The 14,851-nt window shown below is 35.5% G+C and overlaps 1 protein-coding gene across 4 annotated transcripts in view; it reads left to right on the top strand.

The window, feature by feature from the left end:
* The window catches only part of DCUN1D5 (defective in cullin neddylation 1 domain containing 5), a 71,595-nt gene extending 65,228 nt beyond the window's left edge, over positions 1–6,367 (top strand). For all 4 annotated transcript variants that reach the window (XM_028516570.2, XM_028516572.2, XM_036028671.1 and 1 more), the window contains 2 exons: positions 1,207–1,309; positions 2,750–6,367. In XM_028516570.2, coding sequence (XP_028372371.1) covers positions 1,207–1,309; positions 2,750–2,805 — 159 coding nt within the window. In that variant the 3' untranslated portion in view covers positions 2,806–6,367. The remainder of the gene's footprint in view (positions 1–1,206; positions 1,310–2,749) is intronic.
* The last annotated feature ends 8,484 nt before the right edge of the window (positions 6,368–14,851 follow it).

Here is a 14,851-nt window from a genome sequence, read left to right as displayed (position 1 = left end):
TCTTTCTGTTACACAGGGTCTTAGGCTGAAATCCACATAAGAACCAGTTTTAGTAATAGAACTTTCACTTAGGCTAAATCTAAAGCTTTTCATATTTGATATCTACAAATATGAGGATGGCTGTAATGGTGTATGTACTTAAATGTACTTAAATGTACTTAACTAAAAGTATATGCTGAATTTATGAAGAAAGTATTCTTTTAAAAGGTTTATCTACTACTATAGGCAGTGGTTTTAAGAAGATACTGTTCCTTTTTTTCCATTGCTTCCTTTGGTTTTCTATCCATTTTTGTGCCTGAAAAGTTTCTTGTGTTTTATTTTTATATAGGTCTCACCATTTTTTATATTATAGATCTGCTTTTGGCTTTGAAAATAATTTCTCATAAAGCTGATTGTTTATCATAGCAAGTTCTCCAGACTATTTTGCTTAATTGCGTGATAAGAGACAGTGGTATGAAAGGTCTTGTGTGAATGGATTTAGTGCACACTTAAATCTTTCAGCCTAATAAAATAGATGTCGATGATGGATGTTACCAGTCTTCATCCTATTAGTAGTTTTGGCAAGATTCAATATAACTGAATATAAAAATACTTCCAAAAAGAACTGAGAGGGCTAAATATTTTCAAACACTTGTTATCCAGTGGAGGGTGCTTGACATACTATTTTTTAAAATCTTTAGAACACCATTTTGAATTGCATTTTACTCTCCATTAGCAAATGAGGAGATGGGTTCTTTTATGTAACTTTCCTAAAGTTACTCATTTAAGTGGCAGAGTGGAATTTGAACCCATGTCTATAGTCTTTCCATTGCCTCCAAAGGTGCCAACTTCAAAATGTGTCTAAATAATAAATCTCATTCAAAGAAATGAATTACCGGGAGGCAGCTGAAGGGAACTGGATGTAGGAAATAGTGTATATCTTGATCTCATTTTTGGTTACACAAGAATATATATAGGTAAAATTTTCATTAGTACCCTGATACTCTTGTTATTCTTCAAAAATGAAAGAAAAATAAACGAAGAAATAAATTGGTGACATTAAAATGTAAATGCCCCTGAGGATTCTCTTAGATACAGAAATAATTTAAAAGAGGAATAAGTGTTTTAGGAATGACCAGATTACAAAATATAACTACATTTAGAGAAGTCAGGCCCTAATAAATAATGCTTGTTCTATAATCCAAATATTTATATTATTTTCCTCAGCAATCAAAGTATCGTGTTATGAACAAAGATCAGTGGTACAATGTATTAGAATTCAGCAGAACAGTCCATGCCGATCTTAGTAACTATGATGAAGACGGTGCTTGTAAGTATGTTTTCCTATGAAAATAAAATTTTTTAAACTATTAAATGAGAATATGCATTTGTGTAACATTACCATAAAGGACTTAAATTGCTTAACAGTAGCTTTTATTTATAGGAAGTGTAGGGGAAGCAGGTATGTAAGGTAGGCAGAGTTTAGATTGAGCAATATTACAAAATCTGTGCTGATAAATGAAATAATTTTAGTTTCTCAGTAACAGCATAATAAAGGTTAATTTAAATTATAATCTCTGTATCTAGAAGCTAAAATTCTACCTCATGTCTGCCTTTCCTGGTACTTTTCTATGGAAGAAAAGACTACTCATGATTTAAAAAAAAATAGGAAAGCAAAACATCAGCTATAATAGAAAAAGCTTATATTAATATGAAAGCTTTTTCTAAAATCTGACAAAATTATACCTTTCATAGGAATTAGTGGCTGGAGCCAAGTAGTGGCTTATGTTGGACTTGCTTTCCAGTTTGCTGGTATTCCAAAACTAGGTTGCTTTTCAATTGACACTTATTATTGTGCTTGTTTGCTATTTATTTTACAGTCTATCAAAAGCAAGAGAAAAATAGAGACTACCACAAGGTTGTTCATTTTAAGAAAAATAGGGCAGCCATATTTCTTTGTGGCAATGAGTTTTCAAACAAAATAAAACCAGAGGCATGCATACATGGAACAGACTGACAGATCTCATGGGGAGGGGGTGGGGCAGAACTAGAAGAAATTAGCCAAAGAACATATTCCATAGCCTATGGATACAGACAACAATGTGGTGAAGCCTGGGAGGGTGTGCTGGGTGAAGAGTGGGGAAATGGAGGGCATCTGTAATAGTGTCAACAATAAAAATAAAATCAAACAAATTAAAAAAAAAAGTAAACAGTGAGCTCATTTAAATTACCTACCTGGCTGGCTTCTGTAGGTAAATGACTTTGCACCCCCTGAATTATAAAAATGTCTTCAGTTCTTAGGTCATGTATTTATTAGTCACTTGGTTTGTGTTGAGATTTAACTGGAACTGTATAAGTCTCTAATATGGTTACCCCTTCAACAAGCTCACATACTTCTAGGTGAGGCAACATAGAATTACTAGGTTTAACACTTTTCACATTGTTTAATAATAAAATGGCAAATTCTATGTGCAGTTGCAATAAGGGAAAGGTTAACATTGATTTAGTTATTGGAGAGTTCATGAAACACTTAAACTTTGAGAAGGAAGTTGCCAAAGATACCTGTTGTGTAAAAGCTCTATATTTAAAACAAAGGAAAAACGAAAAAGCTAAGACAGCACCATTAGGTGCTGAAGAGGGAGGCTGGAAGCAAAACACCTGAATAAGGGAAAGGTCAGTTATTATTATCCTCACAGAGCTCGTGAGGAGTTTTTCTAATAAGTTAGGTGAGTTCAGTGAATTCTAACAGAAATTGTTTCTTTATTTCTAGGGCCTGTTCTTCTCGATGAATTTGTTGAATGGCAAAAAGTCCGTCAAACATCATAGCAAGAACTATTGTGAAGAAAATGCAAACCTTTTGATTCCTATGTGTATACAAGTTAGATGAGAAAAAAAAATCCAAAGGGTGCATTTTTATTCATATGAAAGACTTCTCATAGTACTTTCTTTTCTCCATTTTTTTTTAAGGAAGTTTTCTTGTTACATGTGATGGGTCTTGTGCCACACTTCTTCTGAGACTGAATATTCAGTTTTTGTTTTGAGTTATGTTTATTACATTTATTTCAGAACAATAAAGATTCCAATTTGTGATAAAGGCCTTAAAGTGAAGATGTCCCTTGAGTGTCAGAGTGGTATTTATTTTTGTAAATTTTAATTCTTGAATTTCAGAGGTTCTATTCACCATGAATTTGTGGAATTTTAAAGATTTTAAATAACATTAATATTTGGCAGTATATTCTGCTGATGGCATGGCTTCATGTCTTCCTCTCTGCTCAGTTAGGAAGAATATTTATTGACTTCTGGGATAATAATATTCTGGTACAGCTAGAACATTTTTGGATATTGGAAGTGCTCCAACTTTCAGCTCTGGTTTTCTGTGAAAGCTGCCATGGTTTGATGCACCCACTTTATCTGAAAAGTTTAGAATTAGAAAGATGATGTGTAGTCATTTTCTTTTCCAACTGCTAACTAGTACTATCAATAAGCATAAAGAAGCAGCATTCCATGTATATTCTTAATGTGAATTTTAAGTTTTCTGTATTCTGTCATTTTACAATTACCTTTTATACTTGAAAGAGCAAGGCTCATATATTAATGGTCTCAGACAAGCTGACAGCCTGAGAGCATGAGAGAATGAAGATCAATATTGAATAAAGTTGTATCATCATCATTGTTATTATGTATCCATTTAACTGTCATTTTGTGATACAGGGAGCTGTGTTGAGTGCTTTTTTTTTTCCCCATTAAGAGAATCTTAGCTTGATGTTTTGGATTTATTTAAGATATATATAGGAAAAGAAGGTAATAGAATAAGGAATTATCAGAGAACTCTGGATATAATGATGCACATCTCACAGTTGCCATTTATAGTCTTGCAGTCACGGTACTGCTAATTATCACAGTTTTCTGACTGTTGGCAGTAAAGTATCTTGAGGAAAGGGCAGCCTTTTCTATTTCACATAGAAAGCATTTTTTTGCACTAGCAGCAGGGTTGTTGTACATTCCTTTTCAAACCATCCAGTATTCCAGTTATGTGAAAACTGTTCACATTCATAGTCCAGTCACAACCTCAGTAACATTTCTAGTTGCATTGTATGAGTGGAGAGAAGTAAATAGAATATTTTTTCCATAAGGCCATTTGTATTGGAACTTAAGGTGAAGGTTGATTTTTGATGGTGAATTTATTTAATGAGTGATTTTCAGTATTGATCACTTAAGGGAGAATAGCATTTTAAAGATTTTTATGGTTTGTTTGCTTTTTGGTTAATAAGCTGGGAGAAAATTATTGCTGTTTTACTTGCCTTCCTAATGAAATTACTTTGTAGAACACTGATGCAATAGTGGGAAATAACTTTTTAACTATTAGAATCACTGAATTAGAACTGAGCACACCAACAATGTTATGATTTAACATTATAAAGATATTTAATATCAAGTTTAAGTATTTTGATTTTTAGACATTTGAGTCTTTATAATTTGACTCTTCTCTCTAAGGCACAACTGCTGAACTTGAAGAATATTGCCCATTTTTGCTTAATTCCAAAACATAATTTAAGTGAAACCTTACAAGTTGTCCTTTTATTGCCTAAACTAATTGTAATGTCTTTGTCATCTTCACTATTTGAGTTAGAAAACAAAACAAAACACTTAAGACTTATAGATGACACTAAAAAAAAATACATGGAACTATTTACTTCGCTTACTTATCCAAAGATACCTTTAAGACTCTTTGAATCTGAAAACTAAAATGAAACTTTTTTCCCTTAAGTCAAGAGCGTAATCCTATCCAGGCTGGGCTTACTTTACTCCCTTGTTCCTTGTTCTCTTAACCTCCTTAGAGTCACAACATTCACTTACTTTGGAGGCAGAATTACTCTGCCTCATTTATCAGTCAGGATGTGGGCTTGTCCCTTCTTGTCATAACTTTCTTAATTTATATTTGAACAGCATTTAATTTATTGGGAAATTAACAATCAAGAGATTAAATGATATAAGAGTACAGGATTAAGGAGCCTATGGTATAAAAAAGAAGTCTCCTAAATGTTGTCCATCTTGTTTAACTAGTTAGCTTTAAGTGCCTTTCCAGGAATTCTGTTGTAAAATTTTCAGGATTTTTTTGTATAGGATAAAATACTCAATGGTGTTTTATAATTGGAAATGACCTGCTTCTTACAGAGTAGCACACAAATGCAGTAAAACTGCTTGAAGGAAGTAGAGCCAGGTGTTGATTCTTAGGTGTGAAAGGATAGAGAAGCTTTCCCCCCAACCTCTAAGAATTAGTAGTTTGAACAAGGCCTGGTATTCTTAGGTCATTGGGAAGAATTCAGGTAACATAGTGTTATCTTAGTCATAAAGAAATGGTGTATTGTTATGTGCTGAACTGTCTTCTGCGTTAGTGTTTGTTTTTATTGTCTAACGATTTCTTGTTTTTTAAATGCTGCCAGTAAAATTCTTGACAATACAGTTTTGACAGGTAGTATTTTTGTGTATAATGTATAGGGTTTGTTGATTTGGGTTTTACTCTACTGCAGTGTACTGTGGACTTAATGTTTCTTAAATTGTAATCAAAGGCTTTCCATGGGGATATTAGGTTGACTCAGGAGTATTTCTTTTAAGTACAAATGCCTTTTCACCAAGAAAATGAAAAATTTATCTAATAATATTTGTCATCACTTTGTGATGAGGAGAGAAAGAGAATAGAATTTTAAGATAACTAGAGTTTTTAAAGCATGCAAGTTATGTAACATAGCTTACATTCAGAACATGAAGTGCATTAACAGTGAAAGATTTAGTTTGAAATAAGTATTTCTTCAACAGAATATATTCATCCTGCCTAATTGTTAATGGTAAAATTCTGAAAGGATTTATTGGAATTTATTTTGTGCTCAGCTTGAGAAGCACATAGAATGTTGATTTCATTTTACTGCTCTTGTAGAAGTGTACTTAAAACTGTTGTGATGATAATTCATATTTGGATAAAATTTTGTTTGGACTTTTAAGGCTTCTATTGGCTCAAGTTTTGTAGCACATCTCATGTGCTTACCAAATGTCTAAAGCATCATATAAATTGGCAACATTGTAATACATTTAATGAATTAAATTCATTTGTTAGACTAAGAGAAAGGCAAAATAATCTCATAATCTTATTCTTAAAGAGGAATTCCCCCTTGAGAAAGTATTACTTCTTGAGTGATACTGGAAATCATCACAAGGGAACATTTTCAAGAACGGTTCATTTTCTCTTCAGGAGAAAGATGAAATAACAGCAAACTCTCATTGATTTTTCAGTAGGGAAGGCTAGTCTGAATTACTAAATATTCAGGATCATATAATTTGTTTAATGAATGTAGTTTTATTACTTTCATAAATATTAGGTAACAGCCAGACCCCCCCCCCCCCCAAAAAAAAAGATTGTTTTTAAGACTTGGCCTTTGTTTAACAAGACATAGTTACCTAAACTTTATGGCAGATTTATATAGATTATAGATTGTGGAAAGATGAATTTCTGTCCAAGCCTTAGGTGAATTATCATTAATTCACTCTTGAATTGTACAGATTGTTCTAGTGAACTTTTACTTCACTGGAACATATCTTTAGGGCTTTTAAAGCATAATTTATTTGCCTTTTTCTGAACACCAATCTTAATAACAAACCATAAATTTGCTCTGCCCACCTCACAATGTTTTGTATACTATGTAAGTAGCACTTCCTTTGTTCCTTTCCTAGTTGAAATTGGTTTGACCAGTGTTTTGTGTTTTGTGTCTTTTTTTAAAATTTCAAATGCAGCTCTGGCTGGTGTGGTTCAGTGGATTGAGTGCTGGTCTGGAAACCAGAGGGTCGCTGGTTTGATTCCCACTTAGGGCCCAGGCCTGGGTTGTGGGCCAGGTCCCCAGTAGGGGGAGCATGAGAGGCAACCACACATGGATGTTTCTTCCCCTCTATTTTTCCCTCCCTTCCCCTCTCTCTAAAAATAAAAAAAATATTTAAAATTATTTTTTCAAATACAAGCAAATGTTTATTTAGAAAGTTATAGCACTAGAAGTGAGCCAGCTGGGCTGTGAGGCCTCAGGAAACAAGCTACAGAGGCAAAAGAAGGGCCCTGGGAGCTTAGGAGAAAGACAGACAAGGCACACCTGGGGGAAGGAGAGAGGAATGGGCATGCGCATGCTCAGATAGAGGACATGCTCAGAGAGCGCACATGCTCCATTTTTTGTGTGTGCTTTGCAATTTATTAGAACCTTTTATAGTAAAGCCATTTTTGCTTGGGTTCTAGTTTACCATGTGTTAAATAGTGTTTAAAATTTAATAAGATTAATATGAATATGGAATTTTGTCTTACAACTCCAGTATTGGAGCTTTGTTGTACTTATTTTATGGAAATGTGGTCTATAAATGGATCAGTTAAATAGTTTGATTAAAAATTTATTTTTCTCCCAAATTATATCACTTGAAGATTTATTCTGCATTTTGGCTTTTACAGCTTTGAAGTATAATGAAAATTGTTCTACTAGTTCATGGATTGTTTTAAGTATTAAGATGAAATTGTGGATTTTTTGATATATTCAAATAACTATACCTATAATTATTTTTTAAAAATAACAAAAATAAGCCAAATGGATATGTATAAAGCCAGATTTACCCCAGACTGTGTGCGTGTGTGTGTAAATTGAGTATTACTGTTTCCCATGATTTTTCCATGTAGATGAAAGACTGATACCTACTTGAACAACTTGAGAATTGAGACTTAATATTATCAACTCAGTAAACTTAGAAAATTAATTCTTGCAAATATTGAATTGAGTGAAGTTTGTTTACCTAGTACTTTACATGTATTATCCTATCATGCAAGTGAAATGGCTTATAGCAGATTCATACACAGTATTTTTACCTGCAAATACAGAATTTTTACCTCTTTTGAATTTGTACCATTCCTTGAAAGTACCTTGAATATTGGGAGTTACAGAAGTAATACCAGAGAAACCTGAGGTAGTTTCCTCTTTGCAATATCCTTGTTATGTGACTTAGACATGTCACTTGACTTTTTTCATCTTCAACTTCATCTTCTGTAAAATAGTGATGTTAATACCTACCACATTGTTGTGAAGTTCAACCAGGGATTTTATCCACAACACTTAGTAAATGTTGAATACACCTTAATATTTGAATAAAATACAACTAGCTAAAATTGTCCTCTATTTACAACAAATTTTTCTATTATGTATAGACTGAAATTTCTTGTATTTCCTGTTTTCTAAAATTGTCCTCTATTTACAACAAATTTTTCTATTATGTATAGACTGAAATTTCTTGTATTTCCTGTTTTCTACCACTTATTTCTATAATCAGAGTTATATTCCTCTTGGACTAAGTATTTCAATGAATCCCAAACGTGTATTATATGCCAGGAAGTGTTTTAGGCGCAGAATAGACGATTATTTCTGATCCTTACGGGGTTTTCATTTTAACGGATATGTAAAATATGTACTTTATCATATGGTAACCAGATTATTAAGGGGAAAAAAGTTGAAAAGGGGTCTGGGAGGTATATGAATATGATACTGATATTTTAAATAGCAAGCAGAGATCTGATGAAGTGAGCAATTGAGCCATATGCATATCTGGGAGAAGAACTTTCCAGGCAGAAGGACTTGTACATTTTAAGGCCCCGAGTTGATAGTGTGCTTGGTGTTTTCAAGAAACAGTGAGATCATTGTGACCATAATGATTAAGAAGAGTATTGCCAGAATTAGAAATGAAGTTAGAGAGACTGGGAATAATTATCACGCCTGCTTGTAGGTGATCGTATAGGACATTGTAGGCCTTTCTAAAGCCTTAGATTTTCAATGAAGTGGGAACCTATTAGGGTTCTGATTAAAACAAGGTTATAAAGTGGGTAGTTGAGTAGGGTAATATTTGTAGTAGTCCAGGTGAGAAATGGTACGGTTTGAATGAGACAGGGTAATGGAAATAGGTGGTCATATTAACATTTGGTAGAGTTATAGTAGGTGCTGATGGATTGATGTGGGGTATGAAACAGAATGATCCAAGATTTTTGGTTTGGACATCTCCAGGAGGGAGGCAACATTAACTAAGATTTGGAAGACTCAATGGAGGAGGTTTGGTGTGTGTGTGGGGGTTGAGGGGGCAGACCAAGAGCTTAGTTTTGAACATACTATAGTTACTAGGCCTATTAGGTGTACCAAAGGAGAGTAGGCAGTTGGATATTTGAGTCTGAAGTTCAGGGGAGATGTCTGAGCTGGATATGTGTGCGTGAATAAGTCATTGATGGACTCGTTACCTATTTTAAGTCAGGAACTAGAACTAAAAGATGTATTATTGGTGAATCAATTAAGGATTGATATGGTTTTTCAAGAAGTGCAATGTTAACATTTTCTATTGCACAAAAATTAGTGCTTTCTATAATATGGAAGCATTGATTGGGGGAATACCTTTTTTTTGAGATAATACAGTTTTACATTTTAAGAATATATCTGAAGAGCTATGTCTTTCTGTACTTGGAAATTGCTATTCTGTTTCAGTTTGACAGTTTTAGCACTAGAGGGCAGGCTTGCTTCTAGAAGCAAGAGTAGTAAATGGATTTATAGTCCAAAGTAGCACCTACATTTAATCCCATTTAATGAATGTACTTGTTTTTCAAGTGACAAGTTTACTATACTTTCTGGTTGCTAGGAAAGCATAAAATAAGGCTACTGATTGATTTTAGTATATCTGGGACTGGTGGTTGATACATATTTGTATATGAAGTCCAGGGAAACTGAAGTATAACAATTGTACTAAGATCTGATACAAAGATATGCACATGAGAGAATTTGAAGCCCATCAGAAGAAACCCTGGACTTGAAAACATCTATTTAGGAAATGTGTAGAGTTGTTAACTTTGAGTTGTCAATTGCAATAAGAATTGGGGGCTTCAAAGATGAGTAAAATATAGTTCCTGCCAAATAAGTTTGGTCATTGCAGCATCTATAGCACTTAATATCTTGTGCTGTATCTGTTTAAGTGTCTTTTGTTCCTTCAGTAATAGAAATCCTCAGTTATCTTTGGTGCCACCAAGTGCCCATCACAATGCCTGGTACTTAGGGTAGTTTATAGAATATAAATAAATGACCAAAAAAGAAAAACACGAACACAGGGAATTGGGGCCTTTGCAAACATCTTTGCAAAGAATCTCCTGTTAACAAACATGGAAACATTTTAAAAGTTTAAAATCATTTAAAAGTGGTTATGGAGATGATTATAATTCTCTGTCTTTAATAGTCTTTACCCCTATAATCAAGAGCACTTAGTAGAAATAGCCTGTTGGCATCCAGAGAGGGTAGTGTAGCCTTTTATGGCCACTGGAGTGGAAGAGAAAGATAAATGTGGAAGATGGACCATTCTTCAGTCACTTACATCCTTTGGAGAAGTTTGAAGTGAAAAGCTTTCTGGAATTCAGGCACTCCTTTTTCTCACTTTTCACCCAGAAACTTTTCCCACACATGGTTATTCAGCTGCCCTAGTCCTTTTAGAGTCCTTACTGTTACATGACAGTTCCTCAGTGAGAATAATGGTCCTCACCTTATAAAATTATTTGGGGATGAAATCAAATCATGCATACTGTAAATATTATTAGCCACACTGTTCTCTAGAAAAGTAGATCAATTGGACTTTGTAGAGTGGACTTATGTTCACTAAGTGTTCTTACATAGTAAAATCAAACAAATGGCAGAAAGTGGTTCACTAAATCAAATGCATTTAGAATTGCAAATCTCTTAGGAAACTATTCTCTAATATCAATGATATAAACTGACTTGTTTGCTCCATTAACAGGGGGTAGTATAGTGAAATGGTTCTTCAAAGGGGTAATAACTAAATGAGATGATCTATTTAGAGTGCACTTGCACCAAGTAATAACTGCTCACTAACATTAGCTGATACGGTTGTCTTTAAAAGTGGATCAGTTTGACTTCATAGGAAGAATTCTGTTGTTTTAAAAAAAGACATTAAAAATTATAAAGCCAAAATAATGTAATGTCTTATTACATTGTTTGGTTCTCTTAAAGTTATTGTTTAAGTACCCAAAGGTGTTTTACTTAGAAGTGCAATATTTAAAGCAGAGATAACTGACATGCTCTGGTTAAAGTAGGAAGCTCTAAGGCCTTCCCTACTCAACAACCCTCACTGCTACTGTTACTCTGAGAATCCTCAAAGAAACCCCTAGCTCTCTGATTAGCATATTTTGAAAAACACTGCTTACAAATTTGCACCTTGGCCTGCTAAACATGAACCAAGTAAAGAGAGAGAAAATTCTATATCTCTTCAGAAATTTCTGTTTTATTCTCTGTATGAACTCCAAAATAGCAGCCTTGGCTGGTGTGGCTCAGTGGATTGGGTGCAACCTTGCAAACTGAAGGGTTGCTGGTTTGATTCCCAGTCAGGGCACATGCCTGAGTGGTGGGCCAGGTTCCCAGTAGGGGATGTGAGAGAGGCAACCACACACTGATGTTTCTCTCCCTCTATTTCTCCCTCCCCCTCTCTCTAAAATTAAAATCTTTTTTTAAAAAGCAGCCAACATTTTAGGATGAAATAAGATACATTTCAAGAATCATTCTAGGTGTTTATACTAAAACTATAAAGTTTATGATAATTTTATTTTAGGTTTATTATCTAGAATTGGTCTAAAAGGGTGATAAAGAACTGCCAAGAGATTTGGAGTAGATAGAAGAATGAATGGCTGAATGTCTATGGACGGAGTCTTCACCGTAGCCTCTTATAACATAGGATCAAAAAGAGTAGTTTCTAGTTCTCTGCCTCTGAGGGAATATAATCCCCAAAGGGGAGACAGCTCTTTGAGCAGGGATCATGTCAGTCATTTGTTCCCTGCTGTGTCTACCACATAATAAGGGCTTAACAGGTGTTCATTGAATGAAAATATTTACAAGTCCGTCATCTCTCCTAAGCTGTAAGTTACTTTAAAGACAGCATGTTCCATTTATCTTTTTAGTGCCCAGTGACCAGCATGTGGCCAGTGAATTAAAGAGTTTCCTTGCTTAATTAATCAACAAATGAATAAACAAATGTACACATATGTACATCAAAAGTTTATATACAGGGTGGGGAAGAAGTTTTACTGTTGTGAATACATAAAACAGGAGTTTACTCTTGCATTATTATTTAATTGTATTGTTTTCCATACAAAAACCTCTACCTTCCAACTGAAAACCTGCTTGCCACCCCCCCGCCCTTGTGTGTACATTCCCACTACAGTAAGATTCTTGAAGGAAGAAACCATGTTTTCAGTCTTAACATAGTGCCTGACTCATAGTAGGCTGTCAAAAATGTTTGTGGAACTTAAGTTTCAGTAGTACCAAAGTAGTCTCACGTAACCTGGCACAGTGTGTCTATTTTTAAAAATTTTAAATAATTACAATAATGGAATAGAGGAGAAGATAATATCAACAACAGACCCATGGAGATTAGATAGACCATATTCTTGTATTTCTGTAACAATAGGTGATCATCAAATGAAAACATTCCAAGGAGTGTTCCAAAGTAAATGTAATACTAGGTACAGTCACAATACAGAGATACTCGGGGTGGGCAAAAGTACATTACAATTGTGAGTATGTGAAACAGGTTATTGTAGTAGTCTACTTTTTCATTTATTTTGTAGATTTGATTGTTGATGTATATGTATTGCCATTTCATTCATATTTTTTATCATTTTTTTCTTTTTTTAAAGATTTACTTATTTTTAGGGAGGGGAAGGGAGGGAGAAAGAGAGGGAGAGAAATCAATGTGTTGGTTGCCTCTCAAGTGCCCTGTACTGGGGACTCAGCCCGCAAACCAGGCATGTGCCCTGACTGGGGATTGAAACGGCAACCCTTTGGTTCACAGGCTGGCACTCAGTCCACTGAGTCACACCAGCCAGGACCCCATTTTTTTTCTTCTTAAAGAAGACCCTTTAAAGTTTCGTATAATACTGGTTTGGTGGTGGTAAGCTCCTTTAGATTTTTTTTGTCTGGGAAGCTCTTTATGTCCTTTGATTCTAAATGATAGCTTTGCTGGGTAAAGTAACCTTGGTTGTGGGTCCTTACTTTTTATCACTGTGACTATTTCTTGCCACTCCCTTCTGGCCTGCAAAGTTTTGGTTGAGAAATCAGCTGACAGTTGTATGGGACCTCCCTTTTAGGTACCTGTTTTTTTTTCTTTGCTGCTTTTAAGAGTCTCTGCTATTAACCTTCAGTGTTTTAATCATTTGTCTTGGTGTCAGCCTCTCTGAGTTCATGTTGTTTGGGACTCTGTGATTCCTGGACTTGTATGTCTACTTCCTTCACCAAGTTAGAGAAGTTTTAGTCATCATTTTTTCAAATAGGTTTTCATTTTCTTGCTCACTCTCTTCTCCTAGCTCCCCCATGATGTGAATGTTGGTACGTTTGAAGTTGTCCCAGAGTCCCCTTACACTATCCTCATTTTTTAGAATTCTTTTTCTTTTTTTGCTGTGTAATTGGGTGTTTTCTGCTTCCTTATCCTCCAAATTCTAATTTGATTCTCTCCCTCATCTCCACTGTTGATTTCCTGTAATATACTTTTCATTTCAGTTAATGTATTCTTCATTTCTTACTGGTTGTTTTTTACGTTTCCAGTTCCATTATTATGTTTCCTGTCTCTTTGTAGAAGTTCTCATTAAGATCAACGTACATCCTTATAACCAGTTTGAACTCTGCATCTGGTAGATTACTTGTCCATTTTGCTTAATTCATTTTTGGAATTTTGTTCCATTCTTTCATTCGGGACATGTTTCTTTGTTTTCTTATTTTGGCAGCTTCCTTGTCATCATTTCTCTATATTATGTAGGGCTGCTATATCTCTGGGGCTTGGTAGAATGGCCTAATATAGTAAGTGTTTTCTGTAGGGTCCAGTGGCACAGCCTCCCCAATAACCTGAGCTAGGCACTCCAGGTATGACCCTGTGTGGGCTATGTGCACCCTTCTGTTGTATCTGAGCCTTGATTGTTGTTGGCATGTCAATGGGAGGGATTTTCCCTTAGGCCAGTCAGCTGTGAGGACTGGCTGTGACCACCAACAACTGCCCTCCCACCACTGTTGAGGATCAGCTGTGCAGGGGCCCATACCACAGAGCAGGACTTACTTCCATGGGGCTCTGGTGCTTGCTGAGTCTGCTCTTTGAGTCTGCTCCACTTGTGGAGGTAGTTGGGTAGTGCTTAGACATGGTCTGAAGCTGCCCACTGGGTGTGCTGGCTTCAGGGCCTCCCATGAGGTGCAGGCCAAGGTCAGCCACCATCTGTGTTCTCCCCAGGGCCACCAGCATAAGCTGCAAAGCAATTTGCAGTTTGCTGCTACTTGTGCTGGACTTGAAGGTGCCCAGGAGGGGCCAAGATGCAAACTAAAGCTGGCTGCTGCTAGTGCTGGGCGTGGGGCCACTTAGCAAGAGGTACAGGGCATGCTGAGGCCAGATGCTGCCTGTTTGAGATTTTAGGAAAGTCTACCAGTGTCTTCTAAATAGATAAAAAATTTATTTCATAATTGGAGACAGAGATCCCACTAAGCATTTTCTGAGTTGGTGCCAGTCAAATAACATGAGCAACATGATACTCTGTGGATTGGAATGGTGAAGGTGGCTTCTCAGAGCTGGTGAGACTTGAGGAAGGTAGAGGGGAGAGGGGTACTTTGATATTTTAAGAACATGAGTTAGCAGCAGAGGAAGAGGCTGGAGACAGTCTGACCGGTAAAGAAGGCCCAATGTAGAAAAATCCTTGGGCTTGGAGTACAGAGATTTGTATTCTGAGTCCCTGTTTTGCTGCTTACTGGCTCTGTGGCCTTGAGATGACTGTAGCTGCCTTTTCCTCTTC

This window comes from Phyllostomus discolor, chromosome 6 (assembly GCF_004126475.2).
Source record: "Phyllostomus discolor isolate MPI-MPIP mPhyDis1 chromosome 6, mPhyDis1.pri.v3, whole genome shotgun sequence".
NCBI lineage: Eukaryota > Metazoa > Chordata > Mammalia > Chiroptera > Phyllostomidae > Phyllostomus > Phyllostomus discolor.
This window is presented reverse-complemented; position numbering and strand designations above follow the sequence as displayed.